Genomic DNA, 22,451 nt, shown 5'->3' with positions numbered 1-22,451 from the left:
CGAGTAAGGTGCTATCGCTTGTTATTTGTTAAATATTCCATTGTTTTCTACATTTAATTCACAAATTATGATTTGTATAACAGCAATCTTTACAAAGTGGTGAGCCAGAATCGGTGCATGTGGCAAAGAAGTCATGAGTATGAAGTGAAGAAATGGAAAGAATCACCCTGACAATTCGCCCAGTTATATAAAACTGTTTCAGAGCCAAGACAGAGACAGAGCCCAGCCATACAATACATGGCGATTTTAAAACATTTTGAAACAAAAAATGAGTTTCTTATTGGACAAGTTCAAGGAGTCCATCCGTTTCAAAATGTTTTCAAACTACTGAACATGACCCAGATGCTCATAGCGAAGACAGCCTGGCATTAACATATAATATTTTTGCCAAATATGTAAGTTGGTGTCCAGTGCATTCAAATAACACACTCAGGACAAGGTTATGCATGTCACTTGCATGTTTGATTTGACTGCAAATACACATCTGTGACCTAAACATTTCATGAATGAAAGCTATATTTCACCTAACTTTATTACACTGCCACTGTTCCTGTGAAGAAATCCTACCAAGAGGCCTTATATAGATATGCCTGAGAAGCAGAGGACACAAAAAGGTCAGAAGTGGCAGATCTCATTCAATGCCAATCAACAGGCTGGTGTTCATCAGGTCACGCGACAGAAAAAGTTTAGCAACATTTTGCAATGACAACCAAGAATGAGGACAAGTCCAGGTAGTCCCTCCCGGTTTGTCAATTTTCTTCCATGTGCTGCCGAACACAACCCATTTGTTTTCTGGCAAGCCTTTCCTCTTCCTCCCCCCTCCTATCGGTCTGTCTGAAACTAAGCTTAGCACTTATCTTGACTTGACTCTGGGCTTGTCTGTTTGGTGTCTATACATTTTTAAGATACAATGTTGCCTATTTCCAAACATATTTTCCCTCAAAACACAGTGCTGACCATTTGGGGTTTTGCATGGACATGGTTCAGATTTTATTTTTGATTCACAGTCGTTTTGCTACGCTCACTGCAGCGGTTTTAGAATATAGCCAACATCATTTGGCTATATATAATATCTAGAATGACAAAACTGAACCCTATAAAACTAGGGCCGCATTGGTGTTGAGTTAATTACATGTTAACTACTATTTGTTATTGTAATTCTTATCCTCTTAGTCACTTAACATAATATACAGTATATTTCTTAGGGCTATGGGCCTGGAACATGACTATATATTCGGGTTCATTCATACTTAGTTCTACTTAGTAAGTACGCAATTTGAAAAAGTTAACTGCATCATACTGTATATTCATGTAGTTATACATGCTGAGCGTTCATTAAAATCAACTAGTTTGAATACTTAATCGTTTGATCTTTAGTCATGGAGTTAATAGCCATTGTTATACCTTTCAGTGGGAGTGATTTTCACAAGCTGTTGTCTTAGTTCATTTCCTAATTATCTCATTCTTAAATTTACTCCTAAAATGTCCTCTTCCCTATCGGTTGTCCTTATGTTAACTCTTGACAAGCTGCTGACATTCCCACGTCATTAGTAACTCATTCGGTTTGCCATAAAAAAAATAAAAAAAAACTGTTATTAGCGTATACATTTTAACCCCTATACAGCTCAAACCAGTACTGTCCTGATCCTGAATTTTTGGGAAAGAAAGGTTCCCTCAAATCACACAACAAACCATGGTCGTCTACAGTAGGCACAAAAACAAACAGTTTCAAACAGAAATCTAAAATGGCTTGGGCACTCTTATTAGACAAAATGTTGTCACTTTTCTTCCATTTGAGGCCTAATGAATAAGACCCTGTTATACTACAATGATTCCAGGCTATAAAAAAAGCATTCTCCATATTCTGGGTTGGAATCAATACCTAGACTTGATTAAAAACTGACATAAACAATAACTTTGGATTGCGGTAAATAATTAATGTCTGATTTATCTATATTAAGGGCATAAACATCTGACTAGAACACTATTCTATTGCACTTAAAAAATATAGCTTTTCATCTTTGCAACATTCACAAATACCTTACTGCCACAACACGGTGGTGTGGCAGCAAAGTAGATGCCTTAAGTGTCAATATTTCTTTCGGGAAAGCGACATGTTAAATCAAGTAAAACTGTCAATCTCTAAATGTTAAATCGACGAGAGGTCAATGTCTTTTTGGAAGAGTCCGCAGCACTCGATCCTAGCATTAATTCATCCACCCATTCATACACTTAACAATCAGGGCTCAGGGAGACGAAGGGAAGAAATGATACGGCTGACATTGTACTGCATAGTCAATAGTCTTCCGTGATTATTAACTACTGTGGTGCAGTGTGGAGATGAGACAGAGACAGAAGTGACTTGGGGAGGGAACATCCCCTCTTCCTCCCTCCCTCTCCCTATTCCTCCTCTCCCTCTCACTTCCTCCTCCTCTCTTCCTGGACACGTGGGCTGAATAAGGCAAGCTGCAACAGGGTCACACAGTTTAGTATGAAGTGTCATCACCATGGAGACAGACTGACTCCACCTCAGGTGTAGGGGTTGTGTCTATAATGGGGCTCGGGACTGCAAAAAGGAGTGTGTCTATCAGTGTCTGCCCTTAGCAAGAGAGCCAGGACCTGGGGGAAAAGTGCTGTTGCTGGAGAGCATAACGTCGCGTGGAAAACGGCTCCTCGTGGCGACCATTTTGGCTTCCCCATGTTACTACTCCTGTCCGAAGCCCTCAGTTTCCTCAATGGCAAACATCAGCTTTTCCTTCAGCTGCTCGTAGCTCTTGTAGGGGGGCAGGTCCAGTCGATTAAAGCTTTACAAACACAAAAGGAATACAGAATGAGACAGTTACATTGTAAATAGACACATAAATGATACAGACTTGAGAAATTAGGTCCCGTGTGTCTGTTGGTAAGAGCATGGTACTAGAAACACAAAGATCGGGGGGGTTCAATCTCACGGGGATCACAGACACATAGTAAACATTTATGTTCTCACTGTACAGAGTTGCTTTTGATAAAAGTGGCATGAAATGTATTAGATATTTGATAAAATTATTTGAAAAAGAGAGGAAAGGTTGTCTATGGTTGAACTGAAAACGACAAAGAAGTCTTGTGCGGAAGGGCAACGTTTAATGCAGATTGAGTTCAGAGAGGCGAACTGGCACAATCCCTTTAGATAGGCCAGGAATTAGATTTTGATATTCAGACAGTGAAAGTGCTGAGAAACTACCTGTGAGTAACGCCATGAATGAACTTACCAAGTGTGACTTCTTGGAAGCCAGTTTTCTTTGCCCACCTTCTCGATGCAGAACTTCTGTGGGCCATTACTCCCTAAAAAAGTAACAAATAAATTACACGATTCAACTCTCCTCACTTCTCATCCACACAAGTAACATAAAAATCCTCAATGTCTGTAATTGGGCCTGGTCTAGAGGTCTATACTTGTTTGTCAATTTCCATCTTCAGGTAACTGTCAAAATTAAGGAAACACTTGAGTAAATGAGGGATACAAAGTATATTGAAAGCAGGTGTTTCCACACAGGTGTGGTTCCTGAGTTAATCAAGCAATTATCATCCCATTATGCTTAGGGTCATGTATACAAATGCCCAGTTGCCCATTATTTTGGCTACTGTGACTAGAAGAAGAGATCTGTGACTTTGAAAGATGGGTCTCAAGGGAGCATAGGGGGTTGAAAGGTTGTTTGTGTGTCTCAGTCACCAGATCTCAACCTAATTGAACACTTATGGGAGATTCTGGAGCGGCGCCTGAGACCGCGTTTTCCACCACCATCAACAAATGTTGTTCACTAGTTTACTCCAATTAGGGAAGGGGTGGTGGGGTTGGAAGATAATAAAGGGAAATATATTTTTTTTAAAGGATGTGTGTATGTATGTATGTATGTGTGTATGTATGTGTGTATATATATGCATATATATATATATATATATATATATATATATATATATATATATATATATATATATGCTAGGGGAAAAAAATATATGGGGAATTGGAAGTGATGCAGACAATTACATTGATGGAAGTTACAATCTATCTGCAATATTAAAGCTGATCTACCCCCAACATTTTTTTTTTAATGATGGAATTTCTCGAGGAAGAATGGCATCTCATCCCTTCCATAAGAGTTCCAGAGAATCAATGCCAAGTCACATTAAAGCTGTTCTGGTAGGGGACACTTGGTGTTTCCTATATTTTGGCAGTTACCTCTATGTCTCCCCTTCTGTCTCAATGTCTTTATTTATCCAAATAAAAATCCTCCAAACATATTTTTCCATGGATGACTTGCTCAGTATCCATAAACAATCCCTTTAGGTGTGGGTTAGTTGAATGAATATAACAAAACATATCTTATATTGGGATAACAGGGACAGGGGTTAGCCAGCCTGTTCTAACTTTTTCAAATACATGTATTATTTATTCTCCAACGTACCCATGAGGTCAGCGAAGCCACCCATGGGGAGCCGACAGGTGCCAGTGACAAACTGCAGCAGCCTCATACGTTTCTCATTGTCCATCTCCTTCACAAACTGGAATAAACATTTTCACGTCAGAACATTTATGCGTAAAAATATGCCAAACACCCCTTCACGATATTCCATAATTCATGAATTAATTAACTGCTTCATTAAAACGGTAGAGCCATGCTGACCTGCCAGAACCAGAGGATCTGTTTGCTACTGCGTGCGTAGTGCCTGTAGATGGTGTTCCTCTGCCAGTCCACCAGGTCTATCTCCTGCATGCCACACAGCATCACCTGGTGGGGGGGACCAGATATTACATTACACCACACTCAATGGGGAAGAGCTGTGCACTCTGGAAGAGTGAGTTTTGAACCCAGTCCACCAGGTCTATCTCCTGCATGCCACACAGCAACACCTGGTGAGGGGACCGGATATCACTTTGGGAGAATTTCGTTTTATAACCCGCTATTGTGGTGATTGACCAATGCTGGTTTCCAAATTGACCCCGAGAATCAACAGTCTAGGGCAGAGGCACTCGATACTTCAGTGCAAGAGGGAGGGAAAAGTTTAAATACTGAAGGTAGGTCTCATGCCACATTCTGTTTAACAGTCATACGGTTAGATTAAAAGGAGGCCTCACTATTTGGAGACTCCCCTTACAGATTGTCTAAAAAAGATTGAGTAAGCAAAAAGCTCTGTGAGTGGTTTTCATGTCACATTTGTTCATTACAGAAACTTATTCGATCAGTCTATGAATGAACCCATTGTGTACCTCCAGTTCCTTTGCGTCAAAGTACTGCAGGTACTGCTGGGGGAGGACCTCATTAAAGCCCTCGAAGAAGGCCTGGGTCTGCTCTTCCACCCCTCTGGACAACCTCCACTCTGCCACCAACCTGAAGGAAGGACACAAAGAAAGACGTACAATAATGTGTATGAAAATGAGCTTTCTTCTGTTGGAAAAAACATCTGATAGAGAAAGTGTTCACACACACAATGATTTCTACACTGAACAAAAATATAAACGCAACATGCAACAATTTCAAAGATTTTACTGAGTTACAGTTCATATAAGGAAATCAGTCAATTGAAATAAATAAATTAGACTCTAATCTATGGATTACACATTAATGGGAATACAGATATGCATCTGTTGGTCACAAAGAAAAGAAAATAGGGTTGTGGACCAGAAAACCAGTCAGTATCTTGTGTGACCACCATTTGCCTCACGCAACGCGAAACATGTCCTTTGCATAGAGTTGATCAGGCTGTTGATTGTGGCCTTAGGAATGTTGTCCCACTCCTCTTCAATGGCTGTGCGAAGTTGCTGGATATTGGCGGGAACTGGAACACGCTGCCGTACACGTCGATCCAGAGCATCCCAAACATGCTCAATGGGTGACATGTCTGGTTAGTATACAAGCCATTGAAGAACTGGGACATTTTCAGCTCCCAGGAATTGTGTACAGAACCTTGCGACATGGGGACGTTCATTATCATGTCGAAACATGAGGTGATGGCAGCGGATGAATGGCACGACAATGGGCCTCAGGATCTCGTTACAGTATCCCTGTGCATTAAAATTGTTATGGATGAAATGAAATTGTGTTTATTGTCAGTAGCTTATGCCTGCCCATACCATAACCACCATGGGGCACTCTGTTCACAACGTTGACGTCAGCAAACCGCTCAGCCACAAGTGGCCGGTTGGACGTACTGCCAAATTCTCCAAAACGACATTGGAGGCAGCTTATGGTAGATAAATGAACATTCATTTCTCTGGCAACAGCTCTGGTGGACATTCCTGCAGTCAACATACCAATTGCACGCTCCCTCAAAACCTGAGACATCTGTGGCATTGTGTTGTGTGACAAAACTGCACATTTTAGAGTGGCCATTTATTGTTCCCAGCACAAGGTGCACCTGTGTAATGATCATGCTGTTTAATCAGCATCTTGATATGCCACACCTGTCTGGTGGATGGATTATCTTGGCAAAGGAGAAATGCTCACTAACAGGGATGTAAACTAATTTGTCCACAACATTTGAGAGAAATAAGCTTTTTGTGCATATGGAACATTTCTGGGATCCTTTTATTTCAGCTCATGAAACATGGGACCAACACTTCACATGTTGCATTTATATTTTTGTTCTGTGTAGTTGGTTTTCACAGCAATCCTACCTGATGTATTCCTCTTTGTTTTCCTCAGTGACCAGGACGTTGCCTCCGTCTGGCTTCAGCTCGTGAGTGGTGACCTCCCCCAGGATCTCCTTGTCCACAGAGAAGTACATCTCCAGGCCACACTCCTCCAAGTTGTTATCCCTGGTGGTTGGGAATCACAAGAGGGCAGTCATCAGCTCCTCCTCTTCTCCATCATAGTTATAATCATTATAATCATCATCATTTTCTACTTTTCCTCTTCCTTATAATCATTATCATCATCATCCTAACCCTTGTCATCATCACCCTCACTCAATAACAATCAACAGCGTTTCCCGTTTATAAGGAAAGCTGTTCACACTAATTCCCATTTCTAACCCCCATTCCCGGACTCACTTGATCCAGATGAGGGAGTTGTAGAATTCCGGGTCGATGGATTCCAGGTCCTTCAGGGCCAGGGGTTTGTTCAGGATGCGCTTGTAGAAGGGCAAGGAGAATCCCGTGTCGATGAACTTCCCATGGAACAAGGCCTGGAGAGAAACAAAATGAACCAGGGATGTGAAGGGCTGTTGCGGTGACCGTATTACCGCCACACCGGCAGTAAAATTCTACGTGACCGCTGAGTCACGGTAATCTCCTCTTATGCACTCCAGACATGCATTAGTAGCTCCCAACTCGCTAACGATCATCAAATCAATTTTTATTTGTCACATGCGCCGAATACAATAGGTGTAGACCTTACAGTCAAATGCTTACTTACAAGCCCTTAACCAACAATGTAGTTAAGAAAAAATAAGTGTTAAGTAAAAAAAAAAAAAAAACATAATTAAAGAGCAGCAGTAAAATAACAATATCGAGATTATATACAGGGGGTACCGGTACAGAGTCAATGCAAATAGTCCAGGTAGCCATTTGATTAGTTGTTCAGGAGTCTTATGGCTTGGGGGTAGAAGCTGTTAAGAAGCCTTTTGGACCTAGACTTGGCGCTCTGGTACCTCTTGCCGTGCGGTAGCAGAGAGAACAGTCTATGACTAGGGTGGCTGGAGTCCTTGACAATTTTTAGGGCCTTCTCTGACACCGTCTGGTATAGAGGTCCTGGATGGCAGGAAGCTTGGCCCCAGTGATGTACTGGGCCATACGCAGTACCCTCTGTAGTGCCTTGCTGTCGGAGGCCGAGCAGTTGCCATACCAGGCAGAAATGCAACCAGTCAGGATGCTCTCGATGGTGCAGCTGTATAACTTTTTGAGGATTAGAGGACCCATGCCAAATCTTTTCAGTCTCCCGAGGGGGAATAGGCTTTGTCGTGCCCTCTTCACGACTGTCTTGGTGTGTTTGGAACATGATAGTTTGATGGTGATGTGGACACCAAGGAACTTGAAGCTCTCAACCTGCTCCACTACAGCCCCATCGATGAGAATGGGGGCGTGCTCAGTCCTCTTCTTTTTCCTGTAGTCCATCATCTCTTTTGTCTTGATCACGAGGGTGAGGTTGTTGTCCTGGCACCACACGGCCAGGTCTCTGACCTCCTCCCTATAGGCTGTCTTTTCGTTGTCAGTGATCAAGCTTACCACTGTTGTGTCGCCAGCTAACTTGATGGTGTTGGAGTCGTACCTGGACATGCAGTCATGGGTGAAAGGGAGTACAGGAGGGGACTGAGCACGCACCCCTGAGGGGCCCCCGTGTTAAGGATCAGCGTGGCAGATGTGTTGTTACCTATCCTTACCACCTGGGGGCGGCCCATCAGGAAGTCCAGGATCCAGTTGCAGAGGGAGGTGTTTAGTCCCAGGGTCCTTAGCTTAGAGATGAGCTTTGAGGGCACTATGGGGTTGAACGCTGAGCTGTAGTCAATGAATAGCATTCTCACGTAGGTGTTCCTTTTGTCCAGGTGGGAATGGGCAGTGTGTAGTGCAATAGAGATTGCATAATTTCTGGATCTGTTGGGGCGGTATGCAAATTGGAGTGGGTCTAGGGTTTCTGGGATAATGGATGTGAGCCATGACCAGCCTTTCAAAGCACTTCATTGCTACAGACGTGAGTGCTACGTCTCGGTAGTCATTTAGGCAGGTTACCTTAGTGTGCTTGGGCACAGGGACTATGGTGGTCTGCTTGAAACATGTTGGAATAACAGACTCAGTCAGGGACAGGTTGAAAATGTCAGTGAAGACACTTGCCAGTTGATCAACGCATGCTTAGAGTACACGTCCTGGTAATCCGTCTGGCCCTGCGGCCTTGTGAATGTTGACCAGTTTAAAGGTCTTACTCACACAGTCGTCCGGAACAGCTGATGCTCTCATGCATGCTTCAGTGTTGCTTGCCTCGAAGTGAGCATAGAAGTATTGTAGCTTGTCTGGTAGGCTGGTGTCACTGGGCAGCTCGCGGCTGTGCTTCCTTTGTAGTCTGTAATAGTTTGCAAGCCCTGCCACATACGACGAGCGTCGGAGCCGGTGTAGTACGATTCAATCTTAGTCCTGTACTGACTCTTTGCCTGTTTGATGGTTCGTCGGAGGGCATAGCGGGATTTCTTATATGCGTCCGGGTTAAAGTCCCGCTCCTTGAAAGCGGCAGCTCTACCCTTTAGGTCAGTGCGGATGTTGCCTGTAATCTATGGCTTCTGGTTGGGGTACGTATGTACGGTCACTGTGGGGTCGACGTCATTGATGCACATATTGATGAAGCCAGTGACCGACGTGGTGTACTCCTCAATGCCAACGGAAGAATCCCAGAACATAGTCCAGTCTGTGCTAGCAAAACAGTCCTGTAGCTTAGCATCTGGGTCATCTGACCACTTCTTCATTGACCGAGTCACTGCTTCCTGCTTTAGTTTTCGCTTGTAAGCAGGAATCAGGAGGATAGAGTTATGGTCAGATTTGCCAAATGGGGGGCGAGGGAGAGGTTTGCACGCGTCTCTGTGTGTGGAGTAAAGGTGGTCAATAGTTTTTTTTTCTCCCTCTGGTTGCAAGTTTAACATGCTGGTAGAAATTAGGTAAAACGGATTTAAGTTTCCCTGCATTAAAGTCCCCGACCACTAGGAACGCCGCCTCTGGATGAACATTTTCCTTTTTGCTTACGGCCTTATACAGCTCATTGAGTTTGTGGTGGTAAATAGACAGCAACGAAAAATATAGATGAAAACTCTCTTGGTAAATAGTGTGGTCTACAGCTTATCATCCAATACTCTACCTCAGCCGAGCAAAACCTTGAGACTTCCTTAATATTAGATTTCGTGCAGCAGCTGTTGTTTACAAATATACACAGACCGCCACCACTTGTCTTACCGGAGGCAGCTGTTCTATCTTGCTGATGCAGCGTATATCCCGCCAGCTGTATGTTATCCATGTCGTCATTCAGCCATGACTCGGTGAAACATAAGATATTACAGTTTTTAATGTCCCGTTGGTAGGACATCCGTGATCTTAGTTAGTCTATTTTGTTATCCAATGATTGTACGTTGGCTAATAGGACTGATGGTAAAAGGCAGATTACGCACTCGCTTTCGGATCCTTACAAGGCACCCCGACCTACGTCCCTGATATCTCTGTCTCTTTCTCATGCGAATGACTGGGATTTGGGCCTTGGCGGGTGTCTGAAGAAAAACCTTTGCGTCCGACTCGTTAAAGAAAAACTCTTCGCCCAGTACGAGGTGAGTAATCGTTGTCCTGATATCCAGAAACTATTTTCGGTCATAAGAGACGGTGGCAGAAGCATTATGTACAAAATAAGTTACAAATAACACTGAAAAAAAACACACAATAGCACAATTGTTTAGGAGCCCATAAAACGGCAGCCATCTCCTTCGGCACTATCAGGTCGCTAATGGCCTGGTACTCAGGGCTCTATTGTCCCTCTAACCACTATGACCTTTAATGCAAATGCATCGAAAATCACATCAAACATTTACAATCAAAACAGTACGTTGTTTTAAAACTCACCTCACTGTGATTGATCAATTCGAAGAAAGAAGTTCAACAACAGGTTGAAACAGAGTAGAACACATGTTTGTTGTGGATGTTGTTTCAAAGCCTAACACAATGAAATGGACAGCGCTTTCTAAGGTGATAATTAATTCAAAACACCCATATGCATATTAGAGCTTATGCACAGGCCTATAACACAGTCTACAGAAAGTATTCAGAGCCCTTGACTTTTTCCACATTTTCTTACGATACAGTCTTATTCTAAAATTGATTAAATTGTTATTTTCCCCTCATCAATCTACACACAATACCCCATAATGACGAAGCACAAAACGATTTTTAGAATTTTTTGCAAATGTTTTACATTAAAAACTGAAATATTAAATTTACATAAGTATTCAGACCCTTTATTCAGTACTTTCTTGAAGCACCTTTGGCAGAGATTACAGCGTTGAGTATTATTGGGTAAGACGCTACAAGCTTGGCACACCTGTATTTGGGTAGTTTCTCCCATTCTTCTCTGCAGATCCTCTCAAGCACTGTCAGGTTGGCTGGGGAGCGTCGCTGCAAAGCTATTTTCAGGTCTCTCCAGAGATTTTAGATCGGGTTCAAGTCCGGTCTCTGGCTGGGCCTCTCAAAGACATTCAGAGACTTGTCCCGAAGCCACTCATGCGTTGTCTTGGCTGTGTGCTTAGGGTCATTGTCCTGTTGGAAGGTGTACCTTCGCTCCAGTCTGAGGTCCTGAGCGCTCTGGAGCAGGTTTTCATCAAGGATCTCTCTGTACTTTGATCCGTTCATCTTTCCCTAGATCCTGACTAGTCTCCCAGTCCCTGCCGCTGAAAAACATCTCCACAGCATGATGCTGCCACCACCATGCTTCACCGTAGGGATGGTGCCAGGTTTCCTCCAGACGTGACGCTTGGCATTCAGGCCAAATTTTGTTTCTCATGGTCAGAGTTCTTTAGATGCCATTTGGCAAACTCCAAGCGGGCTGTCATGTGCCTTTTACTGAGGAGTGGCTTCCGTCTGGCCACTCTACCATAAAGGCTTGATTGGTAGAGTGCAGCAGAGATGGTTGTCCTTCTGGAAGATTCACCCATTTCCACAGAGGATATCTAGAGCTCTGGCAGATTGACCATCAGGTTCTTGGTCACCTCCCTGACCAAGGCCCTTCTCCCCCGATTGCCCAGTTTGGCCGTGCGGCCAGCTCCAGGAAGAGTCTTGGTGGTTCCAAACTTCTTCCATTTAAGAATGATGGAAGCCTCTGTGTTCTTGGGAACCTTCAGTGCCGCAAAAAAAAGAATTGGAACCCTTCCCCAGATCTGTGCCTCGACACAATCCTGTCTCGGACCTCTACGGACAATTCCTTCGACCTCATGGCTTGGTTTTTGCTCTGACATGCACTGTCAACAGTAGGATCTTATATAGACAGGTGTGTGCCTTTCCAATCAATTGATTTTACCACAGGTGGACTCCAATCAAGTTGTAGAAACATCTCAAAGGAAACAGGATGGACCTGAGCTCAATTTCGAGTCTCATAATTTTTTTAATTTATTTAATAATTTCTAAAAACCTGTTTTCGCTTTGTCATTATGGTGTATTGTCTGTCGATTGATGAAGTGAAAAAAATCATTTAATCCATTTTAGAATAAGGCTGTAAAGTAACAAACTGTGGAAAAAGTCAATGGGTCTGAATACTTTCCGAATACACTGTATGAGCCTAAGCCCGAAACCCCCCCCCCCCCCCCCCTGAATTAAAATAATGATTGTGCCTTTATACAATACATAGCCTTCCACATGTTTCACATGGCAGAAATAAAAACATTTAAATACTGATTTCAGATATCTTTGGTCTAGCCTACAATTACATTGAATTTGTATTTGATTTTGAATAGCCTAATAATAGGGCATTTTTTATATTTTCATAATTAATAGGCTGACACATTACCTTTTGCTACAGAATATCTCACCCCCGTGAGTTTCCATCTCCTCCCATCTCTCCTTAATTTTTTTATCCAGTGCGCAGAGAGAGGGGCTGTTAACAGTTTAACGAAATATGTTTCATTGTGAAAACATGTTACTTTCATTTTTCCCGAACAGATTTCACTTGGTTTCCCAAATTAAGCACTGGGTATCTGCAGGAAGAGGGTTGGAGAGCCCATGGCATACAGAGTTTGGGTGGAATATCATCTGTTGCGCATCGAAATAACCGGAGTAGCCTACATGAGTGAAAAACATACCGGTGGAAAGTGGCCTCCATTCGCTATTCCAGTGCATACAGATGACGTCTTTTTTGTCTTGACCACTGTTCCTCACCATTTGATAACGGGCCATTCTTAAATCTTTACTAATTTTACATATTAGTAAAGACAAGATTAAATTGAGAATAGTCTAAGGGGTGAAAATATGATCACTTGATGAGAGAACAGCGTGTGCAGGCTGAGGCAAGGAACAGAGTGCAAGCTTTTGCAACTTTTTCAAATCATCAATAGCCTATACTGCACTACCAAGCAAAAAGGCAGTAACTGCTCATAGCGTGGAACTGAGAAAAATGGCTTTTTTAATTGTCCAGCCAAATGAATTCTAGGGAGATCATTGGAGATGTAGTGATCTGTTGAGTTAATTTTTCATTAATGTTGAACCTGACCTCTGACATGACCTTTGACCCTTAGACGGCAGTTACTGCCTTCTTCCTTGGCATGATATGTTACAAATTGCAGGGTAATACCAATGCAAAGAGCAGTATCTGCCATTTTCATTTGTTAGTTTACTATACTTCACATTTATGCTATTAATAAAAGAGCGTATAATTACAGACAGTGTAACAGAGTTGAAACTGCATCCTTTGTGTGTCTTCCACTAAGATACCAGTTGCATTTACATGGAAATGTAGGTTCTGCGTCAGTCACATTATTTTTTTTATTTTTTTTTTACATTTTAGTCATTTAGCAGACGCTCTTGTCCAGAGCGACTTACAGTTAGTGAGTGCATATGTTAGTTGTTTTTCATACATACTGTGTTTTACAAGTAGACCAGGTCTTGTTATAAGAATAAAAGTGAAAAGCAGCACTGCAATTGTTTGAATTACATTAAATTATTACCTATCTTGTAATATATAGATTTTTAATGAGGTAGCAATGCTGTGTGTGTGCTCAACCGGAAAACGAGGGTGCGTGGCTTTTGACAATTCAGTATAGGGTGCACGTCTGACTGTTAGCTGGCTAAAGATTGTGTGTGTGGTGTAACGTTACTGATTCAAATAACCAATGGAATGTACTGACTCAAAGAAAGCATCAGATGAAATTTCAGAATATAATTCATTGTAGGGCTAATAGATTGAAGTTAGTATCAATTGCAGATCTCCTCTTATGGGAGCCGGTAGCATTGTTAGTCTATGCTCGCCAGCTAGTTAGCTAGCTAGCTATCTAGCTAATTAATTATATTCTCAGATCTACTTAGCTAGCTAGTTCTTACCAGTGTCTGGGTGTCAGCGTTTCAGACCAAGTTCAACCATCATTTCCCCCGGGAATGCTGTGCCATGATGTTGTGTCCCTAGATTAGCAATGTATGTGTGTGTAGCTGTCAGTCAGTGTCATACAGGTTTGATTGTATCACTATCAGAATAAAATGATATGATACCAAGGTAAAAGGCAGTAACTGCAGCCAAGGGCAGGTTAAAACCAAGCTACAAGGCAGTAAGTTCAGTTACTGCCATTTACCTTGGTTTCACAGTAACTTTTTGCAGTTACTGCTAATATGACCCCCATTTTCTCCAAAACACAATATAACATTAACATTTACCAGACGCTCTTATCCAGAGCGACTTACAGTTAGTGCATACATTTTCATACTGGCCCCCCGTGGGAAACGAACCCACAACCCTGGCGTTGCAAGCGCCATGCTCTACCAACTGAGCTACAGGGGACAATATGAAGCAGGATACTTGTCCACATGATTAAGCATGTATTTAATGTAGCAAAAATGACATTAACTAATTTTCGACCAAATGAGCAGTTACTGCCTTTTGCTTGGTAGGGCAGTATAGTCGCATCATGCAGCCCATATATGTTTTGATTTCTAAGACATTCTAAGGTTTGTATCATTCACAACTAAAGTTGCCAAATAACTCTAAATCTAGCGTATATGACCTGTTTCCAATTATCACTTTTACGCTCAACATAGCCACTTCATTTTATTTACTCGCTCCGGAATGGGAAAAATATCCTTTCATTTTTATTCAGCTAAGTTCAATTATATTCTTCTTACTATAGAATCATATAATATAAAACAATGACACGGGACTTAAGCATATCTTGTCTGCTAAATGAACAAGCCTACAGCCTATGGCATGGCGCATAGCCAGATAACATACAGTAGGTCAAGGCATATTCTGTTCATCTGAAATACATTTTCTTCATATCATAATGTTTCTTTAGACCTGCCCAAAATAAATAACGGATTTATTGTGATGGTGTATATTCAATTGCTTATTTATATATATTTTTTAATGTAGATGTTCCAAAGGCGCACATCAGCGGTTTGTATGTGTGGAGGCTTGGAGATGCTAAACATGTTTATGTTAATTAACGGTAAATTACCGTGAGACAGGCAGTCTTTCGCATGACAATAACCAGCTGACAAAATGTCATGACCACCACAGCCCTAGATGTGATCAGGAACTACAGTGTGGCTTATTTCAGGGTTGTGTTAATTCGGCACCAAACAAACTTAAAAGGCCTAATACAGCCATTTTTGTCTCAATATCAAATCATATCTGGGTAACAATAAAGTACGTTACTGTGATTGTTTTCAAATTGTCAAAAATAAACAAAAACAGCTTTTTAGCAAAGAGCAATTTCTCAAGCATACATTTTTATAGGACTGTCTAGGGGTGGTCTGAGTTGGGAGGGGAAAACTGAAAACTAGCTGTTATTGGCAGAGAGGTTTGGAACTCTTTTTGATTGTCTATTAACTGCCTGGTGATGTCACCAGGCAGGCCAAAACTCCATCCCACCAAAACAGGAGGTCTTTTCAAACAGCTCTTACACTAAAAGGGCATTATCCTAATTTTCATAATTTCACAGTATTATTCCAACCAAATAGTGTGGAAATTCGACCTAAGTGGAAGTCAAGTTTCACCCCATAGAGAGCATTGAGGTAGGTACCATAGCAATGAAGCGTCCGATGAACTTGAAGTACTTGAGGTGGTCGGGGTTGATGTAGGAGGCAGGGTTGATCTGGAGACAGTAGTTGTCCTTGCCGGCATACTCAAACAGGCAGTACATTGGGTTCAGCACCTCGTGGGATAGAAGGAAGAACCACTCCCTGAGAACACACACACCATATAAGAACATACCATACACGCACGCATAAAAAAAAAAGGTGACATTTGCATTTTTGAAACATTCAATCTTACAATGATCTCTAACATGAGTTCATACTTAACCTATCAGAATAGGTCATTCACCTTGCCACCCCTCCGTAGTCCAAGCCTTCCTCTCCAGGGAAAATGATCCACAGTCTCCGTCTGAGATCTTGTGGATGAAAGCTCATCATCTGATGGACACAGAATTGGAAACAGTTACAACGTTGGACTATTCTGTATTCATCCGCTATTCTGTACCACAGGCACTGGTACAAAAATAGAGTACTCAAAGTTGCTCAAAATAAATTACAAACTATTTCTCTTACACTGATGTCTTTTCAACTAGTGTTATTTTTTATTTATTCACAGGACTACAAAAACAGCCAGTGCAGTGGTGTCTAATATTTTATTTTTTATTTATTTGTAATATAAAATATTATTTTTTAATACACTCACTTGCTGGAATGAATCCTCAAAGAGGGTTTTGCGGGTGACTGTGATCTTGATGTGCTGTGGCATTGACAGTTGCTGGAAGACAAAGATAATTACTCAATTTACGGCCACAGGAACAAGATAATACCTATGGGTCCCAATTCTCTACCATTCTGTCATAAATGACAAATCCTAACTTCCAATTAAGTCACATTTTCTTAGTCACTTGTAAGTGCATACTTCGGGAGAATTGAAGACACACTGCATTTTTATATCTTTGAAATTTTGCAGAATAAAATCTCTCGAATCTTGTTTTCATGAGTGTCCAAATTAAAAACAAAAACAACACTTATTAGAAGGGCAGAGGTAGCTCTGAGGACATAGTGCACACTACGATCTAGTAGTGATTGAAGATGGCGCCGTACTATACGGCTGCCGTCTTGTGAGCTTATAATAATAATAATAATATAATAATAAGCCATTTAGCAGACGCTTTTATCCAAAGCGACTTACAGTCATGCGTGCATACATTTTTTTGTGTGCATGGGTGGTCCCGGGGATCGAACCCACTACCTTGGCATTACAAGCGCCGTGCTCTACCAGCTGAGCTACAGAGGACCCAACTTTGTTATTTTGTGATTCTTTTTGCGTTTATCTTTACTTTTTTTGCACGAAATGTATCCGCTATGATTTCTTATGATCAACAATAACTTTTGAACATCAGATCGGCAGTTACTAACCTCAATTCCGGCTTCAATTTAAACTAATCTGGCCTGGGCTCTGTTTAATTCTGACCCAATTTTCAGGCTATCCAAGAGGACACACTGGCAAAAAAGAGGCAGGAGAGGGGAGCAAGATTAAGGGGAAGGGAAAACCGGCCACCTATTCCCTCCATTCAATTGGCCAGTCACTTGATAATAAGATGGATGATCTCCGATCATGGAATTGCTATCAAATGGACTCTCGTAACTGCAATATTATCTGCTTTGATGAAACAGGGCTTTCAGACAACATACCCCCAATTGGTCGAGCAGACAGGACACTGGATTCAGGGAAATCAAGAGAGGTTTGCCTCTTCATCAACAGCAAATGGTGTGCTGACTCCAGCGTAGTGGAAGTCTCGACCCATTGTTCACCCATCTTGGAATACCTGATGGTGAAATGCAGAACCTTCTATCTCAAGTTGGCCCTTAAACTATATGAGGCTATACACAAGCAGGAAACCATGCACCGGAAAGCTGCTTTCCTTGTTGCCGGTGATTTTAATTCTGTGTCCTTCGCCACTAGGGGTGATAAAGTCTTATACCACGGTTACCCTACACACAAGCAAACATACAAGGCCCCGTGTAGCTCAGTTGGTAGAGCATGGCACTTGCAACGCCAGGGTTGTGGGTTTGATTCCCACGGGGGGCCAGGATGAAAATGTATGCACTCACTAACTGTAAGTTGCTCTGGATAAGAGTGTCTGCTAAATGACTAAAATGTAAATCACAGCTGGGTCTTTCTTTGTAATCCGTAATGGACTGTAGCCCCTGCCACATGCGTTGGGCATCAGAGTCTGTGTAATAGGATTCCACTTTGTTCCTATATTGTCCTTTTGCTTGTTTGATGGCTCAGCGGAGGTCGTAGCGGGACTTCTTGTACATGTTCGTGTCCTCAGCCATAGCCTTGGGGTTGGCTGCATTAACCCTGTGTGCGGTAGCCCTGTCCTTTAGCGCCAAGCTCAAGGCTATGGGCTTTTGATTGGGGAAGCAGCGAACCTACACTGTGGGGACAACATTGGTGATGCATTCCTAATGAAGCTCGTGACTGAGCTGGTTAGCTCGTCGATGCTGTTGGCGGAGTGCCGAAATATATTCCATTCAGTGCTAGCAAAGCAGTCTTGTAGCATAGCCTCCGAAATGGAGGACCATTTTTCAAAGGAGCGCGCCACGCATACTTCCTGTTTGAGCTTCTGCTTGTAAACAGGAAGCAGAAGTATAGAGTCATGATCTGCTTTGCCGAAGGGGGACAAGGGAGGGCCTTGTATGTTTGCTTGTGTGTAGGGTAACCGTGGTATAACACTTTATCACCCCTAGTGGCGAAGGACACAGAATTAAAATCACCGACAACAAGGAAAGCAGCTTTCAGGTGCATGGTTTCCTGCTTGTTTATAGCCTCATACAGTTTAAGTGCCAACTTGAGATAGAAGGATCTGCATTTCACCATCAGGTATTCCAAGATGGGTGAACAATGGGTCGAGACTTCCACTGCGCTAGAGTCAGCACACCATTGGCTGTTGATGAAGAGGCAAACCCCTCTTGAATTCTCTGAATCCAGTGTCCTGTCTTAAATAAAAAAGTTTCCTCAGCAATCTACTCAGAATATCCCATAATGACCACGTAAAAACAGGTTCTTCTAATTTTTTAAGAATTTAACAAATATAATAAACAAAAATACTAGTATTCAGACCCTTTGCTATGAGACTCGAAATTGACCTCAAGTGCATCCTGTTTCCATTGATCATCCTTGAGATGTTTCTACAACTTGGAGTCCACCTGTGGTAAATTCAATTGATTGGACATGATTTGGAAAGGCACACACCTGTCTACATAAGGTCCCACAGTTGACAGTGCATGTCAGAGCAAAAACCAAGCCATGAAGACGAAGGAATTGTCCGTAGAGCTCCGAGACAGGATTGTGTCGAGGCACAGATCTGGGGAAGGGTACAAAAAAAATGTATGCAGCATTGAAGTTCCCCAAGAACACAGTGGACTCAATTTTTAAATGGAAGAAGTTTGGAACCACCAAGACTCTTCCTAGAGCTGACCGCCCGGCCAAACTGAGAAATCAGGGGAGAAGGGCCTTGGTCAGGGAGGTGACCAAGAACCTGATGGTCAATCTGACAGAGCTCCAGAGTTCCTCTGTGGAGATGGGAGAACCTTCCAGAAGGACAACCATCTCTGCAGCACTCCACCAATCAGGCCTTTATGGTAGAGTGGCCAGACGGAAGCCACTCCTCAGTAAAAGGCACACAACAGCCCGCTTGGAGTTTGCCAAAAGGCACCTAAAGACTCTCAGACCATGAGAAACAAGATTCTCTGGTCTGATGAAACCGAGATTGAACTCTTTGGCCTGAATGCCAAGCGTCACATCTGGAGGGGATGTTTTTCAGCGGCAGGGACTGGGAGACTAGTCAGGATCGAAGCAAAGATGAACTGCGCAAAGTACAGAGAGATCCTTGATGAAAACCTGCTCCAGAGCGCTCCGGACCTCAGACTGGGGGGGAAGATTCACCTTCCAACAGGACAATGACCCTAAGCACACAGCCAAGACAATGCAGGAGTGGCTTCAGGACAAGTCTCTGAATGTCCTTGATTGCTGCCAAAGGTGCTTCAACAAAGTACTGCGTTAAGGGTCTGAATACGTAGGTAAATGTGATAGTTAATATTTTTAAATAAATGTGCAAAATTTTAGAAAAACCTGTTTTTGCTTAGTCATTGCGGTTTATTGTGTGTAGATTGATGAGGGGGATAAAAAAAAATCAATTTTAGAATAAGGCTGTAACCTAACAATATGTGGGAAAAGTCAAGGGGTCTGAATACTTTCCGAGGGCACTCTACATCCCTGGGGCTGAGCTCCCTAAGATCCAGGACCTCTATATCAGGCCGTGTGAAAGGAAGACCCAGAACATTCTTAAAGACCCAAGCCATACTGTTCGCTCTGCTTTCGCACGCCAAGCGGTACCGGAGCATCAAGTCTGACACCAACAGACTCCTGAACAGCTTCTATCCCCAAGCCATAAGACTGCTAAACAGCTAACAAAATGGCTACATGGACTTTCTGCATTGACCCTTATATATTTGCACTGTCTCTATGCACACACACACTCTATGCACATTTTACACACTCACTCTCACATACTCTTTATTTACTCACACACACACACACATTAATACTGACTCTACACCCACACACTCACATAAAATCAAATACGCTACTGCTACTCTGATGATCATATATCCTGATGCCTAGTCATCTTACCACTATACATATCTAACCCTACCACGCCAGAATCCCTGCACATTGTATATATGGTATAGGCACTGACCCTGTATATAACTTACTTACTTTCTCGTGTTCTTATTTCTCGTGTGTTTTTGTTCTAGTTGACTGCATTGTTGGGAAAGAGCAAGCAAGTGCACGTGTACTAGTGCAGGTGACAAAAACTTGAAACTAGGATACAGGGTGTGTTGGGTACATACCTGACACCAGAACCTGAAGTACTGCACTTTAGCTTTGAAGTCCCTGACGTAGGTGATCTGGGGCCCGTTCTCACTGTGGGAAGCAAAGATGAAATGCATGAGCTTGTTGACACTGACATGCTTATTTCATGGGTCTCACTGGAGAACAACATTTTACATCTTTGGATTGAGTGATGCGATTGAACCTTCGCTAAGCCCCACCTCAGAATTTGGGACAAACAATCGCAGTGCTCCGGTGGATAGCAACTGTTGCTAACCAAGCTCGAGTCACGACGACTCGGACAAACTCACGTTTCAAAAGCATGGAAGCCAATGAGGGCAATCTGAATCAGAGAGGTGCGGGGGACTGCCTTAAATCGACGTCCGCGTCATCGGCACCCGTGGAGCAGTTGTTGTTGGGGGTTAACGGCAGATTTTTTCACCTTGCTGGCTCGGGGATTCAAACCAGCGACCTTTCAGTTACTAGCCCAACACTCTTAACCGCTAGGCTACCTGCCACCCCAGGGGTACTTGCGACTGTGATTCCTGAAATGCAGAGCTTGTTGGAGTATTTTTATTTAACCTTAAATGCATTGTTTGCTAACTCGTTAGCTAGCGCTCATTGAGTTAACATTGAAAACTTTGCTCACTAACTAGCTATCCAGTTAATATAACTTGTTTTCTCCTAATGCATGTTAGCTAGCCAAGTTAGCTATTATGAATATAACTTTCATCTGCTATTGACATCAGGAGATGATGTGAGAGCACTAGTTGGCTCCAAAAGGGGTTAGCTAGTAGCTTTGACTGCATGCTGACACTGCATTCAGAGCCATCCAGTGACTTGCCATACTACACACTTTTTTTTACCAGGTTCATGTGAAGCAATTGTAATGGCTGTCCACCACAACATTCCCAAGAGTCTCCTGATCCGCAAGGGGTAGTCTGTGTTTAATTTCACTGTGTATTAAAAACAGAGTTTGCGATCATTGTGAGGGATTTTCTCCAATGGTTTGAACTGGCATTTGAACTTCCAGGGAAAATGGGGGTGGGCTTAGTGAATGGTCAATTAGGTGGGTGAGTGCACCTGTGAACTTCGACTAATGTGATTTGTGCATTAAAATTAAGTATTTAAAATATATGAGAGTGTGTGTTAGCACGTGAGTGAGTGAGCATCAATGTGTATGTGTGTGTGTGTGTGTGTGTGTGTGTGTGCGCGCATACGTGCGAGAGTGAGTAAGCGAGTCTAGAGATTAGAAAGGCGGCCAGCAAACAAAAGGATCACTAGGAGTGAATGAGTGAACACTTGAGGGTTTAGTAGACTCACAGGGAGGATTTGCCCGTGCGAGGGTCGATGTAGGTGGTGGTTCTCCGGTTGTGGTCCACAAAGTAGGGGATGCCGTCTACGGTGAACCTCATCTCCCAGCCTTCAGGTAGGGGCTTGTCATTCAGCAGCCTACAGCAGGGACAGACACACATTTATTTACAGGGCATCGACAGTCATGCAAGACTTCCTTAACAGTACAATCCTTGTGTTTGTTTAGAAGTGAAACTGACCCTTGTGTCCGTGGGTCCTCCCACTGAGTCATCCGCGTTGTGTGGTGAACAAAATAAACCCTGCCGTTGGTGTCTGTTCGCTTCTCTGCAGTAGACAAAAACAAACAGAGCAAGAAAAAGACTTAGAATCCCTCATCATAACACGTATGTTTGCTTCTCAGCAGTAGACTTAAAAACAAAAAGAGCTAGGGTTCTATTTTTCGTTAAGGCAGCGCTTTTTAAAAATGTATATTTAATATTGCAGATAGATTGTAGCTTCCATCAATGTAATTGTCTGCAACATTTCCAATCCCCAGTATATTTTTTGGTACATATATATTTTTTGGGG

General features: G+C 42.6%; 1 protein-coding gene across 4 annotated transcripts in view; it reads right to left on the bottom strand.

Annotated features, from left to right (window-relative positions):
* Positions 1 to 970: 970 nt before the first annotated feature.
* LOC311138922 (E3 ubiquitin-protein ligase Itchy-like) overlaps positions 971 to 22,451 on the bottom strand; it is a 47,661-nt gene continuing 26,180 nt past the window's right edge. For all 4 annotated transcript variants that reach the window (XM_084173730.1, XM_084173732.1, XM_084173733.1 and 1 more), the window contains exons 12-24: positions 22,124 to 22,208; positions 21,894 to 22,022; positions 20,591 to 20,663; positions 16,371 to 16,442; positions 16,017 to 16,105; positions 15,715 to 15,874; positions 7,031 to 7,164; positions 6,656 to 6,796; positions 5,249 to 5,369; positions 4,665 to 4,769; positions 4,446 to 4,542; positions 3,252 to 3,324; positions 971 to 2,804 (exon numbers count right to left, since the gene is read on the bottom strand). In XM_084173730.1, coding sequence (XP_084029856.1) covers positions 2,705 to 2,804; positions 3,252 to 3,324; positions 4,446 to 4,542; positions 4,665 to 4,769; positions 5,249 to 5,369; positions 6,656 to 6,796; positions 7,031 to 7,164; positions 15,715 to 15,874; positions 16,017 to 16,105; positions 16,371 to 16,442; positions 20,591 to 20,663; positions 21,894 to 22,022; positions 22,124 to 22,208 — 1,379 coding nt within the window. In that variant the 3' untranslated portion in view covers positions 971 to 2,704. The remainder of the gene's footprint in view (positions 2,805 to 3,251; positions 3,325 to 4,445; positions 4,543 to 4,664; positions 4,770 to 5,248; positions 5,370 to 6,655; positions 6,797 to 7,030; positions 7,165 to 15,714; positions 15,875 to 16,016; positions 16,106 to 16,370; positions 16,443 to 20,590; positions 20,664 to 21,893; positions 22,023 to 22,123; positions 22,209 to 22,451) is intronic.

This window comes from Coregonus lavaretus (assembly GCF_964263955.1).
Source record: "Coregonus lavaretus genome assembly, chromosome: 12".
In the NCBI taxonomy this organism is placed as follows: domain Eukaryota; kingdom Metazoa; phylum Chordata; class Actinopteri; order Salmoniformes; family Salmonidae; genus Coregonus; species Coregonus lavaretus.
This window is presented reverse-complemented; position numbering and strand designations above follow the sequence as displayed.